The sequence below is a fragment of the Enhydra lutris genome, unplaced genomic scaffold (genome assembly GCF_002288905.1).
Source record: "Enhydra lutris kenyoni isolate GAN:26980312 unplaced genomic scaffold, ASM228890v2 scaffoldscaffold22, whole genome shotgun sequence".
Taxonomy (NCBI): domain Eukaryota; kingdom Metazoa; phylum Chordata; class Mammalia; order Carnivora; family Mustelidae; genus Enhydra; species Enhydra lutris.
The window spans coordinates 12,277,079-12,297,766 of record NW_019154106.1 but is presented as its reverse complement, the minus strand read 5'-3'; the positions used below and the strand labels follow the sequence as shown (position 1 = coordinate 12,297,766).

Genomic DNA, 20,688 nt, shown 5'->3' with positions numbered 1-20,688 from the left:
ACATCCAACTCTGAAGACTAGATGTCCTCCTTATTATTTTATTTGATCAATGCAGCAACCAAGGGGAAAATAGAGAGAGGAAGAGGGAGAGATGGAAAAGATAGAGAAGAAAGAAGAAGAGCAAGAAGAAGGAGGAGATGGAGCCCAACAGGGGGGAGAAGAGGGAGAAAGGGAGGACAAGGAGGACAAGGAGGAAGAGGGGGAGGAAGGGAAAGATGGGGAAGAGGGGGATGGAGAGAAAGGAGGGAAAGGAGGACAAGGAAGAAGGGGGAGGAAGGGGAGAGCGAGGAGGAGAAGAGGAGGAGGAAGAGGAGGGAGAGGAAGAGAAAAGGAAGGAGAAGAAATGGAAGAGAAGAAGGAAGTGGGGAGGAGGAAAACAGAGAAAACTTCACTTCTAGGACCAAACCTAACAACTGGGACAACCTAGCCAAAACACCTGGCTCTATAAAATAATTTAATACTCTCTTTTATCAGTGTATAATATTTTTAAAAATTACATAGCTGAAAATGAAGACTATTAACATGGTGAAGTGGAATGGTCCTGTGTAGCGGTGATTGAGAGACCTAGAATGTGCTGCTTACCTCAGATAGGTGATCTCTGCGTCTCATCAGCTTCTCACAGCACTGGACGTGCGTTCTTCATTTTCCCTCTGGAAGACCCTTGAGTTCCAGGGAATACTTCGGCTTTGACTTCTCTGGCTCCTTTAACAGTTGGTTTCCTCACAAGACTAAATAGTGACTTCACATCCAAGTAGTTATACCCTAGGGTTTCAGAAAAATGAAGGGGAAGAAAGGGGCCGATTCTGAGTTGGGGGCTAGTTCAAGCCCAGACCGCGGTGTCTCTCTATCCATCTTTGAGTTAATGCTGCCACCTCGCGACCATTTTATGCCTTCTGTGTGCTGAGCCAACCCTAGTGGTGCTGGATGGGAAGGAAGAGAACTGGTCTTCATTAAGTTAGAATCAAGAAGCTACTAGTCTGGCTAAAAAGTTAATTTCATGGACACAGCATATATCAGCACCTTTGACGAACTCAGAGATCACTGGGTGCATGGTACACAAGACACTGCCGCGTGGGTTCGAATCCCAGCGCTCCCCACTAATGCCTGGAAGGCTCATAAAGTCAGTTAGCCTCTCCATTCGTCGCTTTCTCATTACAGGGTTGTTGCGAGAATTAATTAAGTTAATGGATGCAAAGTACTCAGAATACTAAGCATCGTATAAATGTGTGTTATTTTGGAAACATCTAATTTTCTCCAGGAGTAAACAGACTCACAGAGGTGAAGTGATCTGCCTAAAGCCCGAGCTGCTGATTAGCAGCATCAGGGAAACCCAGGGCTCTAAGACTGCGGGCTCGTGTGCATCCATTGACTCCGCAGACGTTCCTGAGCCCCACTCAGGTACCAACGTTCTCTGAGGATGACATCTGCCCCTCCTTTACTGAGGGCCCTCTGATGTTAGCTTCTCCTTGGCCACACCTTGATTCCATCCTGTCTCCTTCTGCCTTCCTTGCTTAAAGCTTCATTCCTCTCTTCTCAGGTGGTTCCCGCCACTCACATACTGTTGATCCTGCCTCCACTTCCTTTTGTGAGATCTCACTACAGCTGTTAATGCCCATTCTCTATGCCCTCCTGTACTTGCTCCCATCTTATTGGTCCACAAACATGCCCAAGTCATCCATCACTTCCCCCAGAACTCTCAAAAGGCTTTCTCCCACCCTAAAATACCCAGGGCTATCCCAGGGCCTCTACCATCAAAATTATCAAGGGTGGTCTACCTCATCTTCCATTCTGTCCTCCTCCCACTGTAGCCTCCACTAACCCACCCCTTCCACTGAAACGATATTCTTTTTTTTTTTTTTAAGATTTTATTTATTTATTTATCTGACACACAGAGAGGGAGGACAAGTAGGCAGAGAGGCAGGCAGAGAGAGAGGAGGGAAGCAGGCTCCCCGCCAAGCAGAGAGCCCGATGCAGTGCTCGATCCCAGGACCCTGAGATCGTGACTTGAGCCGAAGGCAGAGGCTTAACCCACTGAGCCACCCAGGTGCCCTGAAACAATATTCTTAAAGGTCGCTCCAGAGCCCGCTTCACAGACACACATCCAGGGCAGTCATGCAGGGCCCTGTGCTAAGACGGGCCCCATTCTTGGGGGTTAATGCTCTGCAGTTCACATCTTCAAATTATTGGTAATTTCATCTTCTGAATCTGTGCTTTGTAACTAAAACCCAGTGGGACAATGGAGCGTGGATGGGAAGCTTGGAACCTCAGCTCCTGCATGGCCAGCCCCTCCCCCCACCCCCGCCACCCCGCTGCTGCTTCGCACTCTCTTCAATCCACCACGTTCAAAACCATGATGGCTCACCTGCTACCAAAAAGATAATGGGCAGCCTCTGCCACCTGACATTCAGAGCAAACTAGACCCAACCAACCTTTCCAGCTTGATTCATAACTACTGTGTATTCTACCTTTTATCCTCACAAACCCCAAATCGGATACCACAGCGTGTGGCCCAAAGGTGATCCTCAATAGACAGTTTCCTTTCTCCACCTCCCAGCACATTTCCCCCTTTGCCTTACTCCGTGCTTTTCCCTCAGGTTGGGATGTTCAGTTTTCTCTCTTTCACTTACAGGTTCAAATTAAAGCCATCTCCACCATGAACTTTTTCTCTGCGATTATGGAAAATCTGTGTGGCCTTCTATTTCTAACACTTCCTCAAAGTGCCTTATAATATTCAGTTCTGTACATTTTCTTTCTCCTTTTGTTTCCTTACCCAGAAGTCAGACAGTCCCCAACTTATGATGGCTCAATTTATGATTTTTTTTACTTTATGACCGTGTGAAAGTGATACACATTCAGTTGAAGGTGTACTTCGAATTTGAAATGTTAATCTTTTCCCGGGGCCAGTGATATGCACTACAATCCTCTCTCAGGATGTGGGGCTGGGGCAGAAAGTCGCAGCTCCCGGTCAGCCTTGCCATCACAAGTATCAACCACCAATACACCCACAACCATTCTGTACCCACACAACCATCCCATCTTCCACTCTCAGTACAGAATTCAACACATTATATGAGAGCAGCAACACTTATTATAAGGTAGGCTTTGTGTAAGATGATTTGGCTCAACTTGGGGCTAAAGTCAGTGTCTGAGCACAGGTAAGGGAGGCTAGGCAAAGCGGTGATCTTTGGTAGGTTCAGTGTATTTCATACATTTACTGTATTTTCAACTTAAGATGGGTTTATCCAGACATAACCCTACTGTAAGTCAAGGAAGTTTTCTGCTTTCTCTTCTCCCATCCCATGTCTCTGTGTCTTTCACAACCTTTTCTTTAGAGAAGAAATTATCCTGTGTGGACAAGTTCATATTAGGACTGAATGTGCAACCAAGAGAATGTAAGCTCCCTGAGAAGAAAGAGTCTGTCTTACTCTTCTTAGGCTACCTTCTGGAACCTAGAACAGTGCCTGTAGACAGTGTGGGCCTACTGAATTATGTAAATCCCACTGGATTCTCTGTTTAGTAAATTGGATAAGAGATCTAGACACAGAAATGTCACTTGAGGAGCTCACTTATGAAAAATGTATTTGTCCTTAACTCACCAAACATGGTAGTTTTTTAAAAGGACTGTGTGATTCTCATTAGGAATAAAAATAGAAAGGGGCGGGGCGCCTGGGTGGCTCAGTGGGTTAAAGCCTCTGCTTTCAGCTAGGGTCATGATCTGAGGGTTCTGGGATCGAGCCCCACATCCGGCTCTCTGCTCCGCAGGGAGCCTACTTCCTCTTCTCTCTCTGCCTGCCTCTCTGCCTACTTGTAATCTTTGTCTGTCAAATAAATAAATAAAATCTTAAAAAAAAAAAAAAATAGAAAGGGGCACCTGGCTGGCTCAGTAGGTAAAGAATGAGACTCTTGATCTCAGGGTCACAAGTTCAAGCCCCACATTAGACATGGACCCTACTTTAAAAAGGGGGAAGGATAAAAATGGAAAATTATCTCTTTGTAAGTTTGTAAACCTCGAAGGCTTTTTTGTTACTGAAAAATAAAAAGGAGCAGTGTAAATTGGTGCTGTGAAATATATTTCCCATCTTTGAAAAGGAAAGCAACATCCAGCCTCTGTATCACAGCCCATTTGCATATATAAGCACATAGAAGATGGACCGTCTTCATTCCTAAGGATAATGCTCTCATCTGGGATCTTGCCTCCACCTCATCTGTCTCCTTCAGAACCTGGTTTAATCAAATTTTCATCCTAAGTCTTCACAACCGTCTTAATCTTCACCTTAAGCTCCAGCATCCCCATGGCCACAATCCTCATCCTCTCAGCGCACAAACATCCAGGAAACACTTCTCCACTCCAGTTACCCTCACAGCTTCTTCTCTAATGCAACTTTCCCTGCCATAAAACATCTCAAAAGAGATGTTCGTGTTCACGGAATGATTGAACAAATGGTCAAAACTCAAGCGATGCCACAGGAGGTAACAGAATGAGTGGGCAGCAGAGCTGGATGGAAACCCACACCCGAAGGCAAGACCCACATCCCAAGGTCGTCCTCAGCGAACCATGACTTCTTGTGTGAACTCAAAGAAAACAGGATTACCACACAACAAGCAGAAATCATTATATCCTGTATGTATGTTGGTCAAGACCACAGAGGCCAACAGGATTATCATTTCAAAGATTGGTCACCAAGATGCAGCCGAGATCACTCTTCGGCAAACAACCTCTCAGGGTGCTCATGGGGAAAAGGGAGCAGTTCTTTTGGAAGAGAATGAATTTTCATCCCTCAGAGCAGAAAGTGAGAAAATAAAACGGGAACTGCATCTGTTAAAGGAATAAGTAGTGGATGAAGCAATGAAAATCTGAACGGATTTGAGTGCAACCTAGAAAGAAGCAGAGTGAAAAAATTGTGTCCATTGAGTGAAAGGAAGCTTCTGGAAGTGAAGATAGAAATGGTGGCGTTTCATGCCAGGCAAGATCCTGCCCTCATCCAGACAGACCCTGTGGTCACCGGCCCTAAAACCACGCTCCAGTCACAGAAGCTTGATAATATTAAATATTTAGCAGGTCTGTATTCACCTGTCTGTGGGTGGCTCTGGGATTTTATCACCTGTGGATAGAATAAGGTGTCTCTTTAAAAAAAAAAAAAAAAAAAGACCAAAATTTGCCCATTGGTGAATTTAGGATTAGCTAACAGAGTGACACCACCTATCTGGTCATCAGAAAGCATGTAGAATTGTATCTTTGCCACTGTGTTCTTTGAAATCATGTTTTGGGCTGAGTTATGTCCCCACAAAATTCCTGTGTTAAAGCCGTAAACCCCAATGTGTCTGTGTTTGGAGAAGGTGTCTTTAAAGAGGTCACTAAGGTTAAATGAAGTCAGAGGGTGGAGAGCCGATCCAATAGGACTGGTGACCTTACAAGAAGAGGAAGGGATACTAGGGAAGCACGAAGCAGAAAGGCCATGTGAGGACACAGCGAGAAAGTGGCCTCAGGAGAAACCAAACCTACTGACCCCTTGATCTTGGGCTTTCCACATCCAGAACTGTGAGAAAACACATTTCTATTGTTTAAGCCACCTCGTCTGGTGTTTTGTCACGGTAGCCCCAGGAGACTGATACAAGTAATGATGATAAGGATTTTCCTGGGTATTTCCCTTGAATTATGATTAGGCCACTGAAGGCAATGAAAACCATAATACTGGTAGGTTCCCAAACTTCCTCCCTGTGGCTCTGTTTCCTTAACCCAGGTTCGCTGTTTTCTGTCTGTGGCGGGCCGCTAACGGGAGATGGATTTCCTGCACCATGGAAATCACTCACTTGTGAGTGTTGCTTTGTCAATATGTTGCTGCAAAGGAAGATTATGGGCTCAAATTCAAGCTCTTCTAATCTCCCAGCACTTTCAATTCTATCAGCTTTCATCCTGAGCCTTAAAAAAGATTTCTAAAATCATACAGAAACAACGAAAAGCCTGCCATGGTTTCAGTCTCCATGGCAATGCCAGAGATGGAAGTGATGTTGACTTCGTGTAGCTCTTGGACTCTTTTGTTGATGCCTTTTATGTATGGTTTGGGGTGGTTTACAAAGCCCCTTTTTGCACTTATTATCTTGGTTAATCCTCACAGCAAACCCACGTGGGAGGAATTATTCCCCACATTTAGCCTATTATGAAACAGATTTGGAGAAGATAAGTGGCTTAACCAAGGTTAACGCACATTGCTAAGTAGAAGACTCAACATTGGAACTTTGATTTGTCTGATGCCAAAGCTACTCTTCTTGATACTATAACCAAAAAGTGGCAGCATTGGCTCACTTTCCTGCCCTGGTGCCCTCACTTGTCTCCTGAAAATGTACCGCCCAGGCCATGTTTCTGAGACCAGCTTTGATGCAGAGCCTCAGCCTAAGAGCCAGTGTCCTAGGCAAAGACGAGGCACACTTTGGTCCGGTTCTAGTGTTATCATTAAAATTGAGTGATTTGGGCCTATTTGCGTAATTGATCATCTTCTCCATAGGTAAATTGGAAATCATAATTCTTGCCCCCTCTCCTTCTCAATCCCCTCTACCATTTGCTACACTAGATGAAATTCATTAAGCTTTACAGAGCTGGGAGCATTTTAAAGCTTTGTAAACAAAAGTATTGTTTCAAAGTATTATGATTATCAGTGATTGGAAAAACTATCTGATGAGTATTTGCTCATATGCTGACCCCTTCATAACTTCCCCAACAGACACTGTGAGTCCCCCACCCCCACCCCAGCCCCCCACCCCATATCAGTTGGCATTGGCTGCTTGGTGCACACTGATGTTCTTGGAAAGGTTTCAAACACCTGTGACTTAGGTGAGGGGCTTTCTTTGGCCACAGAAACATGTCTGGCTTACAAAGTGGGGCAGGCTAGAGGACGCAGAGGTGGGGTAGTGGCACTGGTTGACATCCCATGGGTCCTACAATAAATTCCAGAGAGCCTCAAGAATCCTGAGCTCCATCTTCTCGCACACAGCAGTAACCTGTTCATCGGTGCACACTGACCTGGACTGCTCCTTCTTGCTGTCTCATTTTCCCCTCTCTCCTACCTATATATCCAGAGACACACACCCCCCCGCCTCAGTAGACTATTACACACAAATCCTACTCTCAGGGTCCACTTCTAGAAAACCCAAACTCAGAGACACTCCAGAATAAGTAATAGCTTCCCCTGGCAGTTTGTATAAGGGGATGAAGTGAGTGACAGACGACCCACTCCCCCCACACCCCCTGCCTTTCTCTACCTCACAGAGAGTGTGTTATATGTCACCTTTATCTTAGCCATGTTTCTTCCTTTGCTGAAAGCTCTGGAAATTTCACCTTGCCTAACTCACAAGTTCCCTTACATATCCTATAATTTTCTCCCCTCCCACTTTCCCTGCCGTTCAAATTTTTCAGATTATTTTAGGAAAATGTCTCTCCTTCTAAGCTCCTCACTTTATTTTTGAGCCTCCAATTTTTCTTTGACTCATGTCTGAAAAGGCAAGAGCACCTGGAGAGGGAAAGTCATGTTTTCCAAGTGTCATTGAACATAATGAAAATCGTCACCCTCAACCTCCGAAGCACTGAAAAGTGTCCTAAGATTTCCTCTCAGAATCACTATAAATGTCTTTTTTCTCTTCCTCAACCTCTTGTAAACCCAATTTTTGTCAAGTACCAAGTTTCAGGATAAAGGTAAATCCAATTCTCTTAAAATTTTCTATTTTTTTTTTGTTTGTAAGTAAAACATCAAGATTTTTCTAAAACTCTTTTCCTGATAAATACACAGCCTTATAGTAACATTAAAGCTATGATAGTTTTCTACGGATGAGCACTAGATAAAGCAGCACATTTAACATCATTTCCAACACATTTTTGCATAGAGAATGACAGCACCCTCTTCTCCCTCCTTCCCCTTAGAGATGCTGATACGCATTACTCAGCTTTACTAACCACTTGGACAGGAACAAGAAGTTTGTATTTTCCATATACAGCTATCCACAGGGTGCCTCAGACTTAAAATACGAAGTGTTTCCTTGTGCTCTCATGTGAAAAGCATTGAGAAGATGCGGTGCTTGTCTAGTAGTTTTGCACGGTGACATGCAGTGTACATACCCTACCACTGGTGGATTTCTTCATTCATTGATCCATTCTTTCACAAGACTCTATGTCTATAAAGGAGAGAATATGTCTAATCTGCTTACACAGTTCTTTGGTCACAGTATTCCAACTCAAATCAGTTTAAGCAAAAAAGAGGACTTATTTGCTCACATAACTTCCCAGTCTGTGGTTAAGGTATTGTTATGGTAGGATTGAGTGGCTCAAGAAAAAGAAGACATGACCTTTTCCTTTTTTAAGATTTACTATTTATTTGAGAGAGAGAACTGGGGCAGGGAGGGGAGGGGAGAGAGAGAATCCCAAGCAGACTCCCCACTGAGCATGGAGTCTGACTTGGGGCTTGACTTTACAACCCTGAGATTGTGACCTGAGCCCAAATCCGGAGCCCAACACTCAACCAACTGAGCTACGTAGGTGCCCCAAGATATGACATCTTCATGACTCAGCAATTCTTTCCTCAATGTTGGCTTCTCTCAGGTAGACTCCCTATATGTCACCAAAGAGATATATCTCGACAACAATAGGATTTTATTATGGTCACCGCTAGAATCTCAACCAAATGAGAATACCTCTTTCCCAATAAACCCAGCGAAGGTCCTGGGAGAAATCTAGTTAGATTTGTTTGGGTCACATGACTACTCTTGATCCAATCACCTTGGTCCAGAAGAACAAAACACACTTACTGGTCAGGCCTGAGATGTATGTCCATCCCAGAAGCTAAGGGATGGACAGCCCCATCCAACCACCTGGGCCGAAGATGGGAGCCTGTGGTACTCCCATTCAATTTCACATCCTCGATTATGTCCAGTCATAGGACATAACTTAGGTTTAATTAACTTGAGTTGACATACTTTAAGTCAGGTTCAAAGGAAGTGAAGTCCTCTTTGATTTCCTGGTCTGCTCATGCTGAGCTATAGAAGTTGCCCCATCCGCACCTGTGACCCGAGATATCGTCATCCACACCTGTGACCTGAGATATCGTCTCAGTGGAATTGCAGTAGTTATCCCAGGCCAAAATGTTCCTGCTAGTAAGATACAGTATTTGATGAGATGTGGTGATATTCAAAATAGGAGGTAAGAAGACTCGCTCAGCAGGATGCCAGCAGGTCTATTCAATTGTCCAGAATCCATGATCTGTGAACCTAAATGCAGTTAGGACATATCTTCCCACAGAAAATTAATTTAGGTACCATGTGTTTACCATATCTAGGAAGGATAAAGCGCTTACATAAAGTGTCTCCTTTCTTACAGAATAAATTTGAGACATTGCTGCCGCCTGGCAAAGTTATAAATTTGTAACAAGTACAACTCAAGCCCCAGCTCTTATCTGAGATTTCTCTCTTTCTCATCCAGTGGATCCCAGTAGATTTCCACTTCTCCTTTGAGCTCTGGGTTCTCATGTGCTGCCCTGATGGTGAGTTCTGCCTGGTAACACAGCTTCCACAGGATTTAGGGGGTAGGTGGTCCCTTTTTCAGCACCGTGTGTGAGTGGCTGCCACCACTGCCCTTAGTAGGCACCTGCTCATGCCCAAGACAATTGCCCCTAAAGAAAGTTGTTCCTCCTTCTCATCTTTATTTCAGCCAGAAGAGCTCCCTCTTTGGATTCCAAGACTAAGCCTGCTTTTGATGCTTCTTAATGCTGTGTCTCTAGAGTCCCAGCGAAGGCCTGTGCTTCTGCCCCCCCAGTCTTCATGCCACCATCATTCCTGGCTCTCCTCTGTTTTGGACTTCTGTTAAGTTCTGACATGTTCCCTCGGGGCACTAGAAATATCTGCTTGCTTACCTTCTGTATTACCTTGAAACTCCGAAATGCTTTAATGTTTTTGCTTTTGAATATATAGTCCTGCAAATTTGAGGTTCTTTACCCCCTCCTCACCTGTACCCAGATTTTTAAAGTATTCACATCTCCTCCACACAGCCCTTGTGTTTTCAGGAACTTAGCCCTGCCCCTAACTCTAGGAATGGTCTGGTTTGTCTTAAGCCAAGCGGCATAATCCAATCTCCCAGTAAAAATTCCTGGTGAGTAATGACCTAAGCTACTTTGGAGTGAGGATAAATCTCAGGACCTTCACTTGCAAAGCTGGAGAAAAGGGCTCTTCCTCCCTCTACTGGTCATGAGAGAGACAGCATGCGGAGGGTAGCCAGCCGACCACCACGGAAGTACTGCTACAACTTGTATGGAAAAATAATTGTTGTCCTTCACCTTGAAGGACTCTATCCTTATCCCAAAGAATAACTGGCCACATGAATTGAGAAGTTTTTCTTTGAGAAACCCATATATGTGGACATAGATACAGGTACAGATGTCCAGTGCTCACTGGTAGAAAAGCCCCATTCTTTCAAGATAGATTTTGTTTTTTAAACCAAGAGTGAATAGGTAGATGACCAGTTTGTGTAACAGGATTTCTCTTGTTTTTTGTTTGTTTGGTTGGTTGGTTGGTTTTTATTTCCCAAGGAAACCTTCTTGTGAATGGTTTCCTAGCTGCTAAAACGCCCTGAATGCCGCATCTCTTCATGAGCAAATAATACCACTTACATTCATCGTAAGGCGAAAAAGTCTTCACTTCTTAGTTGCACCTGGTCAGCACTGCCTTTTCTCTGACATCTTAAATATATAGATTCTACCAATATCTCGAAATAGCCAATCCTTAAGAAAGAAAAGTGTTAGCACCTGAACATTCTTCCTTAAGGGCTAAAACCTCGAGTATACGTTGCCAAAGTGCCAAGGCAGCCGTGAACATGGTCCTGTTGGCACCTGCACGTGACATCACAGATCGCAGCTACTGTAAGGAGGATGTTTGGAAGAATGAATACTCTGCTTGGTCTGGTCTCAACCGAACAGGGCAGAGGCCCGATGGCTCCATGCGTGAAACTCCCACGTAGCTTGGATATGTTGAAGTTCCTGTTAACTGTTACTTCCTTGTTAATTCTCAAAACCCCATTATGATATGACCCCACAGAGGAGACAGATGTGAACAAGTTTAACAAGAATTATTCTCTAAGAAGCCTGTTCCCATACCAGTCTAAAGACATTAAATTTGTCCTATTTTTAAAAATAACTCTGGTAAAGGATTTTCCTCAGTACCTTAAACTGTTTTTTTTTTAAATAAATAATCACACAATTATTTTAAAACCACGGTAAGAAAGGCATAGTGCAGATCTTATCAATACCTCTTTTGAGGAACCAGGATTCCTTCTGAAGCTTGAGATAGGACATGAGAAAGGCAGACTCATCAATAACTAACGAGCTTTTCTACAAATATACGTATGATGTGTTGCAGAGGAACAAGTAATTAAATGGGGATTTTCTTGGGGCTTAGATTTCCTAATCCAAACTGGAAATTATCAGATGATCCTTTATAGCAACTTTCATTAGAGATGAAACAGCCACCTTGTCTTTTTGAGATAATTATGAAGTTGAGAAAAATGTGTGTTTTTTAAAAAACAGCTTTATTGAGATATAACTGGTATACAAAAAAACTGGACTTATTTAATATACACAATTTAATGAGTTTGTAGAAATGCATACAAATATGAATTTTCAAGTGTCTAGCAGAGATCTGATTTTTCACTTTGGGTAAACAAAGTGATGAAAACAATTTTAAGGGGCTTTGCCACCTTTTAAGATGATTCAATCATGTCAGTGCAAAAAATAAAATAAAATGTATGTTATGGGCCCAAACTAAGAGAAAAGTTAGTGAACAGGAGTCCTTCCATTCAATTTCTTTTGATTAAGAAAAAGTGCCTATTGTATGGAAGTAAACAAGAGATAGGATATGGATTTAACGGCACAGAGTGTTGAGTATATAACACAGGAAGCAGTTTATCTCCAAACACAGCAGTAAGACGTTAAAACTAAAAGCTGTTTTATTTATCAATGATGTCAGTACTCAAAGTAGTCCAGTTAAAATCTACTTCCTCTTGAAATAGAGAAGGAGTACACTGAAGAGAGACGCAGAGGGCTTCAGAGGGGCCTCAGGACTCCTGACAGCGAGGATAATGCATTGGTCATGGGAAAGTGAGTCAAGGGGAAATGAGGGAGGCGTGAAAAGGCCCAGTGACGAGGGCAAGGCAGGAGTGAAAACGGGAGAAAGCTGAGAAAACTGGTGGTGGAATGAATGTGCACATGTGGAAGACGCAGCTGCAGAGGTTCTAGAAGCAGGACCTAGATCTAAACCCAGATACTTGATCAAGGAAAAAAAATAAGACTAGAAATGTAAAAACCTAAGACTACAAGCCTAGGCATGTAACAACTAGAAGTTCACCACCTTTACTTCCCCTATATGCCCACTGAGCTGAAGAGCAGTAACAACAAAATATACTCCTTCCCCTCCTGGTTTAAATTTTGTAGGGGATCTGCACAGACTGTGGGTTCAGCTGAGATTACAGTGGGAAGAGTTTCGTGAAGCAGGCCTGACAATAGGTCTTGTCATCCTGCTCCCTGAAGATGCCCTTTGACAGCTGTGTCAGGCAGAAGGCACAGACGAAGTGCTCGGGATGGAACTTGTGGCCCATGGCACTGATGCAGCGGCCGGTGATGGGCTGTCCGCACCCGTGGCAGAGTGTTCCCCGGCGCTGATGGTAATGGAGCTCACAATACGGACGTCCATCCAGTTCAAAGAAGGAGCCGGAAGAGAAACTGCTGAAGCAGTCCTGGGGGACAGGGCGAAGGGAAAGAAAGGAATGCAGATGTCAAGAGTAGAATATCAGCAAAGTAAAACTTGCAGCCTTGAAATTCCTGCCAGCTACCCGACCAGTGGAGGCGAGAATATCACCCACTTGCAAAAGAGATGAGCAAATGCCCACAGCCTCTTTTACCAGGCCCACATCAATCCCTCACCGCAAGCTGTGAACCCTTTATCCAGTTGCTGTTCTGCCCCTCAGAAAGGAAGACCCTTGACTTTGCCTAAGTCCAAAAGAGAGGTGAGTGTACAGACCCCACACACAAAGCATTCCGGGTGCCAGACGGTGTCCATGGCTGAGAGGTAGTTTTCCAACACTGGGCGGTTGCAGCCACCACACTTGGGTGAGAACATGGCTAAGAAATCCTTCTGGCAGTATGGCTTCTTGTCCTTCTCATGAAAGCCTGAAAAGGTAAAATCAACAGTTCACGGTGCAGGGTGACACTCTCCACCAAGTTGGAGTCTGAGAAGAGGCCAATGATTTCAATTCTCCCAAACTCAGTGTCCTCATGTTCAAGACCAACCTCAACAGCTCATTATAAGAAATACATGAGAAATAATAAATAAATAAATACAGGATATAATGGGGGACAGGTGCATTAGTGCTGGGCCTGGCTCATACCCAGCCTTTAGTATTAGGGTCTATTTCTGCTCAACATCTCTGCACTAAGTATCACACTGGCCTGCACACAGCTCTGCCCCAGGCTTTGGCATGGCTAATCTCACCTTACCATTCAGAAATTGGTTCAAATGTCACCCTATCAGAAGCACCTCTTATCAGCCCATATCTGTCACTTCATCTTTTCTAAAATCATCTTTCTAGCATTTACCATCATCTGAAACCATCTTTGTGGTCTGTCTTCCCGCACTGGAGCATTAGCTCTGAAACTAGATACTGTTGGTCTTGTCATGTTATAACTCTAGTACCTAAAACAGCACCTGGAGAAAAGGGCTTAATCTTTAAAAAGAAAGTGCTGTGAAATAATAATTTCTAAGTGGATGCAAGATTCTAAATGTAACGATTCAAACCACACAAAGGCTTGAGTCAAAAATGAGTGGGTTCCTCGTGAACCTGGGAACGAGAAAACTGTAGTACACATGAATCAAATTTCAAAAGCAAGTTAAAAATCAATAAATTTAGCTCCATTATAAATATATGAATGACTTCTGCATGACCAAAAGCACCATAAACAAAAGCAAGACGAGGGACAAACCTATCTGCCAATTTTATCTCAGAAAAACAGTGGGTAGACTGATAAAGCAAGTACGTTAAACATCATGAGGAAGCAGCCACAGTCAAATCAAGAATATGGAACACGTTATCAGACATAGGCTCCAGTTTCTTAACAAATCAATGGTATTTTAAAAAATGGGGAAGAGAGGATCATTACAGGATTTTTAAATTTTGAGAGATAAAATGGCCAAATGCAAGGCATACGTTTTGCCTGGACCCAACGGATTCAAACAAACCAAGTAAATGATGTAGTTTCAGAAATTTGAGAAGTTTAGATATGGGTTTTATATGATAATGAGGAATTAATAGTTTCACTAGGTGTGAAAGTAGTTATGTTTAAAAAAAAAGTCTTGATTAATCAAAGATGACGCATGTTGAAGTATTTAATGGTGACATAAGATTTCTTTGATTTGCTTTTAAATATTCCAGCAAGAAAAAGGGGTAGACAGGTGAGTGGAGGTTAGAGGAAATTAGTTTGGTAAAACATAGATAGTTGGTGAACCAGGCAGGAAGCAATTTCCATAATAAAAAAAAAATAATCAATTTGTTAATGAATAAGGCTTTCTCTTAAATACTTTAATACTGGATATTTTCACAGTTGGCTCATGTTAGAAAACCCTTCCTTGAGTCTTATACATCCTATGCCCAGATAAAGAAGGATGAGAAACCCAAGGGATTACTTTTTTAAACCCTTTAAAATAAGTCATCCTGGGGCCCCTGAGTGGCTCAGTTGGTTAAGCATCTGCCTTCGGATCCGGTCATGATTCCAGGGTCCTGGGATCAAGTCCCTACATTGGGCTCCCTGCTCAGCAGGGAGTTTGCTTCTCCCTCTGCCTCTTCCCCAGCTTGTGATCTCTCTTATTCAAATAAATAAATAAAATCTTTAAAAATAAACAAATAAAATAAGTTGTCCTCATAAAGAGACAAATAACACAAGACGAAATGCTTTTAGTTGTAATATGTTCAACAGGAGTAAATCATGAAACTCCAAGGAAAAAAGTAAAGTTCTAATTTTTGCTTATTAGGAGGTTCAATTTCTAATTTTAGCTAAGTAGTAAAAATAGTGTTAAATAAGTCTACCTAATACCAGAAAATATATGGGAGTGATTCACGTATTTATATATTCCCAGTGACAAAGTTAAATGTTAGTATTCTTTTGGAAAATCATTTGGTAATGTTTATCAAGAATTTTTTTAAAAAGATATAAATATCTTTCTCCTGGGAATTAACCCATACAAATAATTGAAAGAAAATATTATGTCTAAAGATAATCACTGCAGTGCTACTAATGCACAAGAAGTAATCTAAATATACTATTATGAACACAGTTGTTTATAATATTTGAAACTATAAATAAAGCTTTTAAGCACATACTTTTTATAATTTGTTTACATAAAGCCCTAATGGAATAATTGATATTATTAAAATTATTATTATAAAATTATAAAGTCACATGAGGAAATTCTTAAGTGATGAAAAGAACTTTTAGGTATACCTAACTAAGGTATGCATAAATACTAAATGTAGAAAAATATTACTAGGGAAACTTTTTTTATGTTGTATTTGTTAACAAGGGTAATAGATTATAAGATTTCTGCAAGGTTTTTTTTTATCATCTTTACATTGAAAAAAGAAAAATATAATAAATCAGTTCATCTTCAAGCACCTATTTAAGTAATACATGCCCTCTGCCTTGAAAAGCACTTCTCTAAGATTCCCAGACAGTTTGGTCCTCCACCTCACGGAGGGGCCTGTTCAACAGAACAACAGACCCACCCACCCTGTTTCAAACAGCACCCTATCACTCCCTCTCCTAAAATGGTGGGTAAGTTGTAAGTGAATTATAAGCATAGAGTGAGTGAGTTAATTAGCTGGCTAGTTCTGATGATTATCGGTCTCTCTCAACTAGAATATATGCACCATGAGGGTAGAAACTCTGTCTTTTGTTGCCGTATCCCTAGTACCTAGAACAGTACTTAGACACGCAGATAGTAGTTGCTCAATAAATATTTACTGAATGAGCAGACATGTCAACAATGTTACAACTGCACAACTGAGACCATCAGAGGCTCCAGAAGTATGCTGTGGTTTAGAGCGCCTCCAGGACTAACTATAATATGTGTAAACAGGTGCCCTCTTCTGGCTTAGCATCCGTCAGGAGAGCCCGTCTAATGTGAAGATGACCGCCAGCAATCCCATTTACGTAGCACGTGCTTTGTAGCTGTTCCAAATGAGGGCTCTATCTGCGGTACTAAATTGAAATTGAATTCTTCACAGCAATTGTTCCCATCTCACAAAGGAGAAAAGGGAGGCTCAGAGAAATTACATATAACAAACTAGTCAGCAGGGGACCTGATCTGATGTTCAAGTCTAGGCCTAACTTCAAAGCCTAACTTCAAAGTCATACCCTTAATTTAAATATACCCTAGTGGTGACCTCTCTGTGAGGACTGATCGCATCAGCTGAGCCCAAAAGCTTTGTAAATGAGAGCTCTACCTGTACTTGCACTGAAAGCATGTAAGCCAAGTGGCCTGGAAAGCAGCCCACTGTGGAAACACTACTTCTAGGAGCCCATTTTGATAGTAGCAGCCAGATCCAAAAAGGCAGTAAGAGCAGCCCGGGGTTTGGGACCCAAATCAGGCAACCACGCTTTTTCTGTTCTCTCTGGTCACTTTTGGATATCCCTTGCTTTGTTCAACTAGGCTGTCTTTGAAGAGCGGACAACTGAATAGACTTCTGAGCCTATACATCTAAGAAACTAATAATTTTATAAGCTGTCCTATGTTCTGCTAAAGCCCCTGGACACAGAAGAACTCACTGTACTTTTTCCACTTTATCAAAGAACGTCTAGAGTCTGATCAAGGACAACAGAATGCAGGAAGGCCTACCACTTCAGAAGAACAAACCAGCACCCACAACCATCCTCCTTGTTTTTGTGTGGCCCGGTAGTTCTCAAATTCAGTGTGCATCCGGCACCTGGAGAGCTTGTCAACATGCAGATCGCTTGGGCCCCACCCCCAGAGTTTCTGATTCAGTAGATCGGGGTGGGGCCCCCAAATTTGCATGTATGCTCCATAAAGCAAGTGACATAAAACTGAACTTGCCTGTAAGTAGGTGTTACTTAAGAAAATTGTAAGACATGCCAAATGACCTGGGAATGACCCTCATCTAGGCATCTGCAGGGTAACTGGTCTCCAGAATAACACAGCAGGGAAGGAACAGCCTCTGTTTCAACTAGGGTGAGTCTCAGGAGAGGAATCAAAAGCAATCAGCCGAACTTGCTGTGATGCCCCTGCATTCAGTGATCCAATAAACTGAGAAAGTTTCAGCAGTAACTTTCCTGGAGGCTCTCTCTGGGGCCAATTACCTCTGGAGAACGGATAAGAAACAGTAACAATTAAAAGTGCCACAGAGACAGAGAGAGGTGTTTACACTCTGGGGAGGCTCCCAGCCACAGGGGAAATTAGGGAGCACCTGCATGGCCTGGATAATGAACAATTTCAAAAGAAAGACACAGGCACTGAAGACCTGGTCCCTAGGGGAGGATGCTAAGGCCTGAAATGCTTAGAAACTTGAGCCTTCAAGAGGAATTTTCTGAACCGAAACAAAAATGCAGATGAATTTAATTTCCCAGAAGGTTCAGTAGTTAAGCTCTCATTATAGAAACTCCATGTGTGACTATGTGACCTGGGGTGAGGCCGGATGCCACCCAATTAACAGGCCAGCCATATGGCAGGAGACCCACTTACAGAAAGCAAAGGACAAAAACAAAAATATAATGTAGGAGGAGCTTCTGATAAACAAATGGCCTTCTTTTGTCACGTGTCTCAATAAATGCTTTAAGTGTGGCCTGATGAGGACGTAAAGTCGTAAGAGACTTGTGTCGTTAGAGGAGGCCAAAGTCAAGAACAGTGAGTATTAGCTCCCTTCATGGTGCTTTCTGGTCATCCTATGGATGGGATACTTTTCTTTTGTATCTAACTGACATCTCGTCTGGAAACACATCTATTATTCTATGGCTCTGCTCACAGGAGACGTCCACAGCACACTCGTCTGTGGGCAGTAAGCACCTGCTGACTGTTCTATTCAACTGACTCTCCCACTTCTGTGGCTACCAATACAATATAAATTTACCAGGACACACTTCAATATGATTTAGATTAAATATCAATTAAAAAATCCTGTTTAACTAAAGCACAATCTAGAAATGAAATTCCTAATGATTTGTGAAAAGCATTAAACAGGCTTCCATGAACAAGCAAATTACTGCAAAGCACTTCACTAGTGGATTATGTCAGTGCCACTGTTTCTGGGTCTATTGTCAAACAAGAGTGGAGCACAGCGGCACCATGAAAGTAAAGGGATCCAGCTGCAGAAGAAGAACTGAGTCTCTGTCTGGGGGCAGTTGTGATGATGTAGAAACAACACAGAACTTGCAGAAATGGGACCTGAGTTTTGGTTCCAACTCTTCAACTTTCTGGCTGTATCACTTTAAGAAAATTATGTTACCTCCCTGAGGCTCAGTGTTTCCATCTATAACTAGGTAAAATGTGGGATAAAAATACCCTCACCAGACTGTGGTGGGGATTAAATGAATAATCGTTAGGAATGTGCATAATAACCCTCCTGACATTTAGGTGAGTCCCTGTGCCAGTGAAGGGCAGGATGCAGGGGATTATTTTCACTCCCTCTTGAAACACCACCAACACAATAGTTAAAGAATTATTTAAAATAGAAATACCCACAAGGAATAGGAGAAAAGGAGAGGAGCTGCCATCAATGAGACATCAATAAAGTTTTCCAAAATTTTAAGTAGGTATAAGAGTGGCAACGAGCTTGGCAAACAAGGAAACTGAAGCCTGCATTTCTCCTGAGGGGAGGGGCCCAGACACTTCAGGCTGGCATTCTCCATCGCATCAGAGGGGCTCAGAAAGTGAATGTACAAAATAGTCTTCAAGGCTGGAAAGAGACTGGCTGAAAGTCTGAAGAGCAGTGATTAATTCTGGAACTATCACACCAGAGGATCTCAGGCACTAAAAGACCTACCATATGAACAGTCAGGGGTCTCCCAGCAAAATGACTGGAGCATGCTACTTGCGTACCACACAGCTGAGTCCACCAGTTGACAAGTTCTGCTTATACCCACAGAGCTTCCAATTAACATTTTAGGGGCAACCAAAGATCAGCAGCATTTGGCCGAGACTGGTGTAACAAGGTGTAAGGCACAAGATCTAATGGATGTCAATTACAAATTGGGCTTTAAGACATCCCTCAAAGTAGATAGCCATAGACTGTTTATATGATTCTTGAACTCCTCACTCCCTGTGAGGATATAAAACGGGGAGGGAGGAAAGAAAACTGAGAGAGGGATTCCTTTGGAGAAAGCTATGGGTGCTCTACCACCATCACACAGCCAAGAGGGATGTGGTCTGGCATGGTTCCCGCTAACCTCAGGTCAAGAGAGGGACCTCAGTAAAGCCACTCAGAGATCTGGGTATGTGTCCCGAGCCATCAGTGGGATATAGTTGATGGAAAAAATCCATGAGTGAGTCTGGCTGAATAGGGAAACACAGCTGTTAACTGACTATAATCCCACTGAGTGTAAGGAAAAGATGCCAGTTTCCCATGGTCCATATAGGAAAGTGTGAAAGAGATATCTGGGACCACTGTGATCACTTCTAAGAAATCACCAGGAGGGAACAATGAAAACCCTGCAAAACTGACCTGTGTGGAATGGGTCCTTCAATGTACCAAGCAGAAAACAGTTGGCTAAGAGTCTGAAGTTGGACCTGTACCGAATTCACAAAAGCATCCAAGGGGAAAAAAAAAAGTTAAACATCTGCCAGGTCCAGAGAGCATGACGCGAATTTCCATCAGCACTGAGCAAGTTAGGACTTTCCTGCCCTCCAGGCTCAACTTCCTCCCTGCCAGTTTCAACCCTGAAGGGGTCAGATATCAAGATGAGCAACAGGGGTGAGGGAAACTTCTTAAACTTCATATAAATGGAGTGGATGCTAAAGGCAGGAAAGGACAGAGGAAGGGCCATAGCACCCTTCCCTGGTCTCCAGCAGTGTAAAGGCCTGACCAGGGGACAGCAGCAGTCACTTTAGTATGCAGGTATGTGCTGGTTTATTTATTGAGTGCCGGTCACTTTAAGTAAGTTGGATGCTTTAGCTATTACACAGATGGAATTACCCAAGGACTGAGTTTTGTGTTTTGTGTCTGAAACTGATTTTCTATTTAGAACTGTTTATTAACAGTCATCAGAAAAGACATGGGACTGCCTAAGTTTTTATTTAGTTAAGAGGTGAATAGTTTCCCTGCTAAGTTAATTCAAAAAGGACAGGAAAAAAAAAAAAGAAGCTTTCTGATTCCACGCATGAGTCATACTTGTTCCAAGCAAACATAAAAAGAAGTCAGGAAAAAAAAAAAAGAAATCAAAGTAAGGCAGAAGAAAGAAGGAAAAAAAAAAAAAAAAAAACTTGGGAAGAGAGAAGGACCAATCACACAGAAAGGATCAGGAATAAGAACAAAATCTTAAAAACTTCTCAACCATAGAAGCTGGAAGACAGTGAAGCGAGATGTCTTCAGAATTATAGAGGAAAATAGTTTCACCTAGCATTCTATGCCCAGGCAACTTAAGGTAGACAATAGAATTACAA

General features: G+C 42.7%; 1 protein-coding gene and 1 pseudogene across 2 annotated transcripts in view; one reads left to right on the top strand and one right to left on the bottom strand.

The window, feature by feature from the left end:
- Window positions 1-3,111: 3,111 nt before the first annotated feature.
- LOC111149530 lies at window positions 3,112-5,117 on the top strand (annotated as a pseudogene).
- Window positions 5,118-11,541: 6,424 nt separating this feature from the next.
- LOC111149442 (leupaxin) overlaps window positions 11,542-20,688 on the bottom strand; it is a 37,079-nt gene continuing 27,932 nt past the window's right edge. For both annotated transcript variants that reach the window (XM_022506525.1, XM_022506524.1), the window contains exons 8-9: window positions 13,048-13,196; window positions 11,542-12,763 (exon numbers count right to left, since the gene is read on the bottom strand). In XM_022506525.1, the coding sequence (XP_022362233.1) occupies window positions 12,494-12,763; window positions 13,048-13,196 (419 nt within the window). In that variant the 3' untranslated portion in view covers window positions 11,542-12,493. The remainder of the gene's footprint in view (window positions 12,764-13,047; window positions 13,197-20,688) is intronic.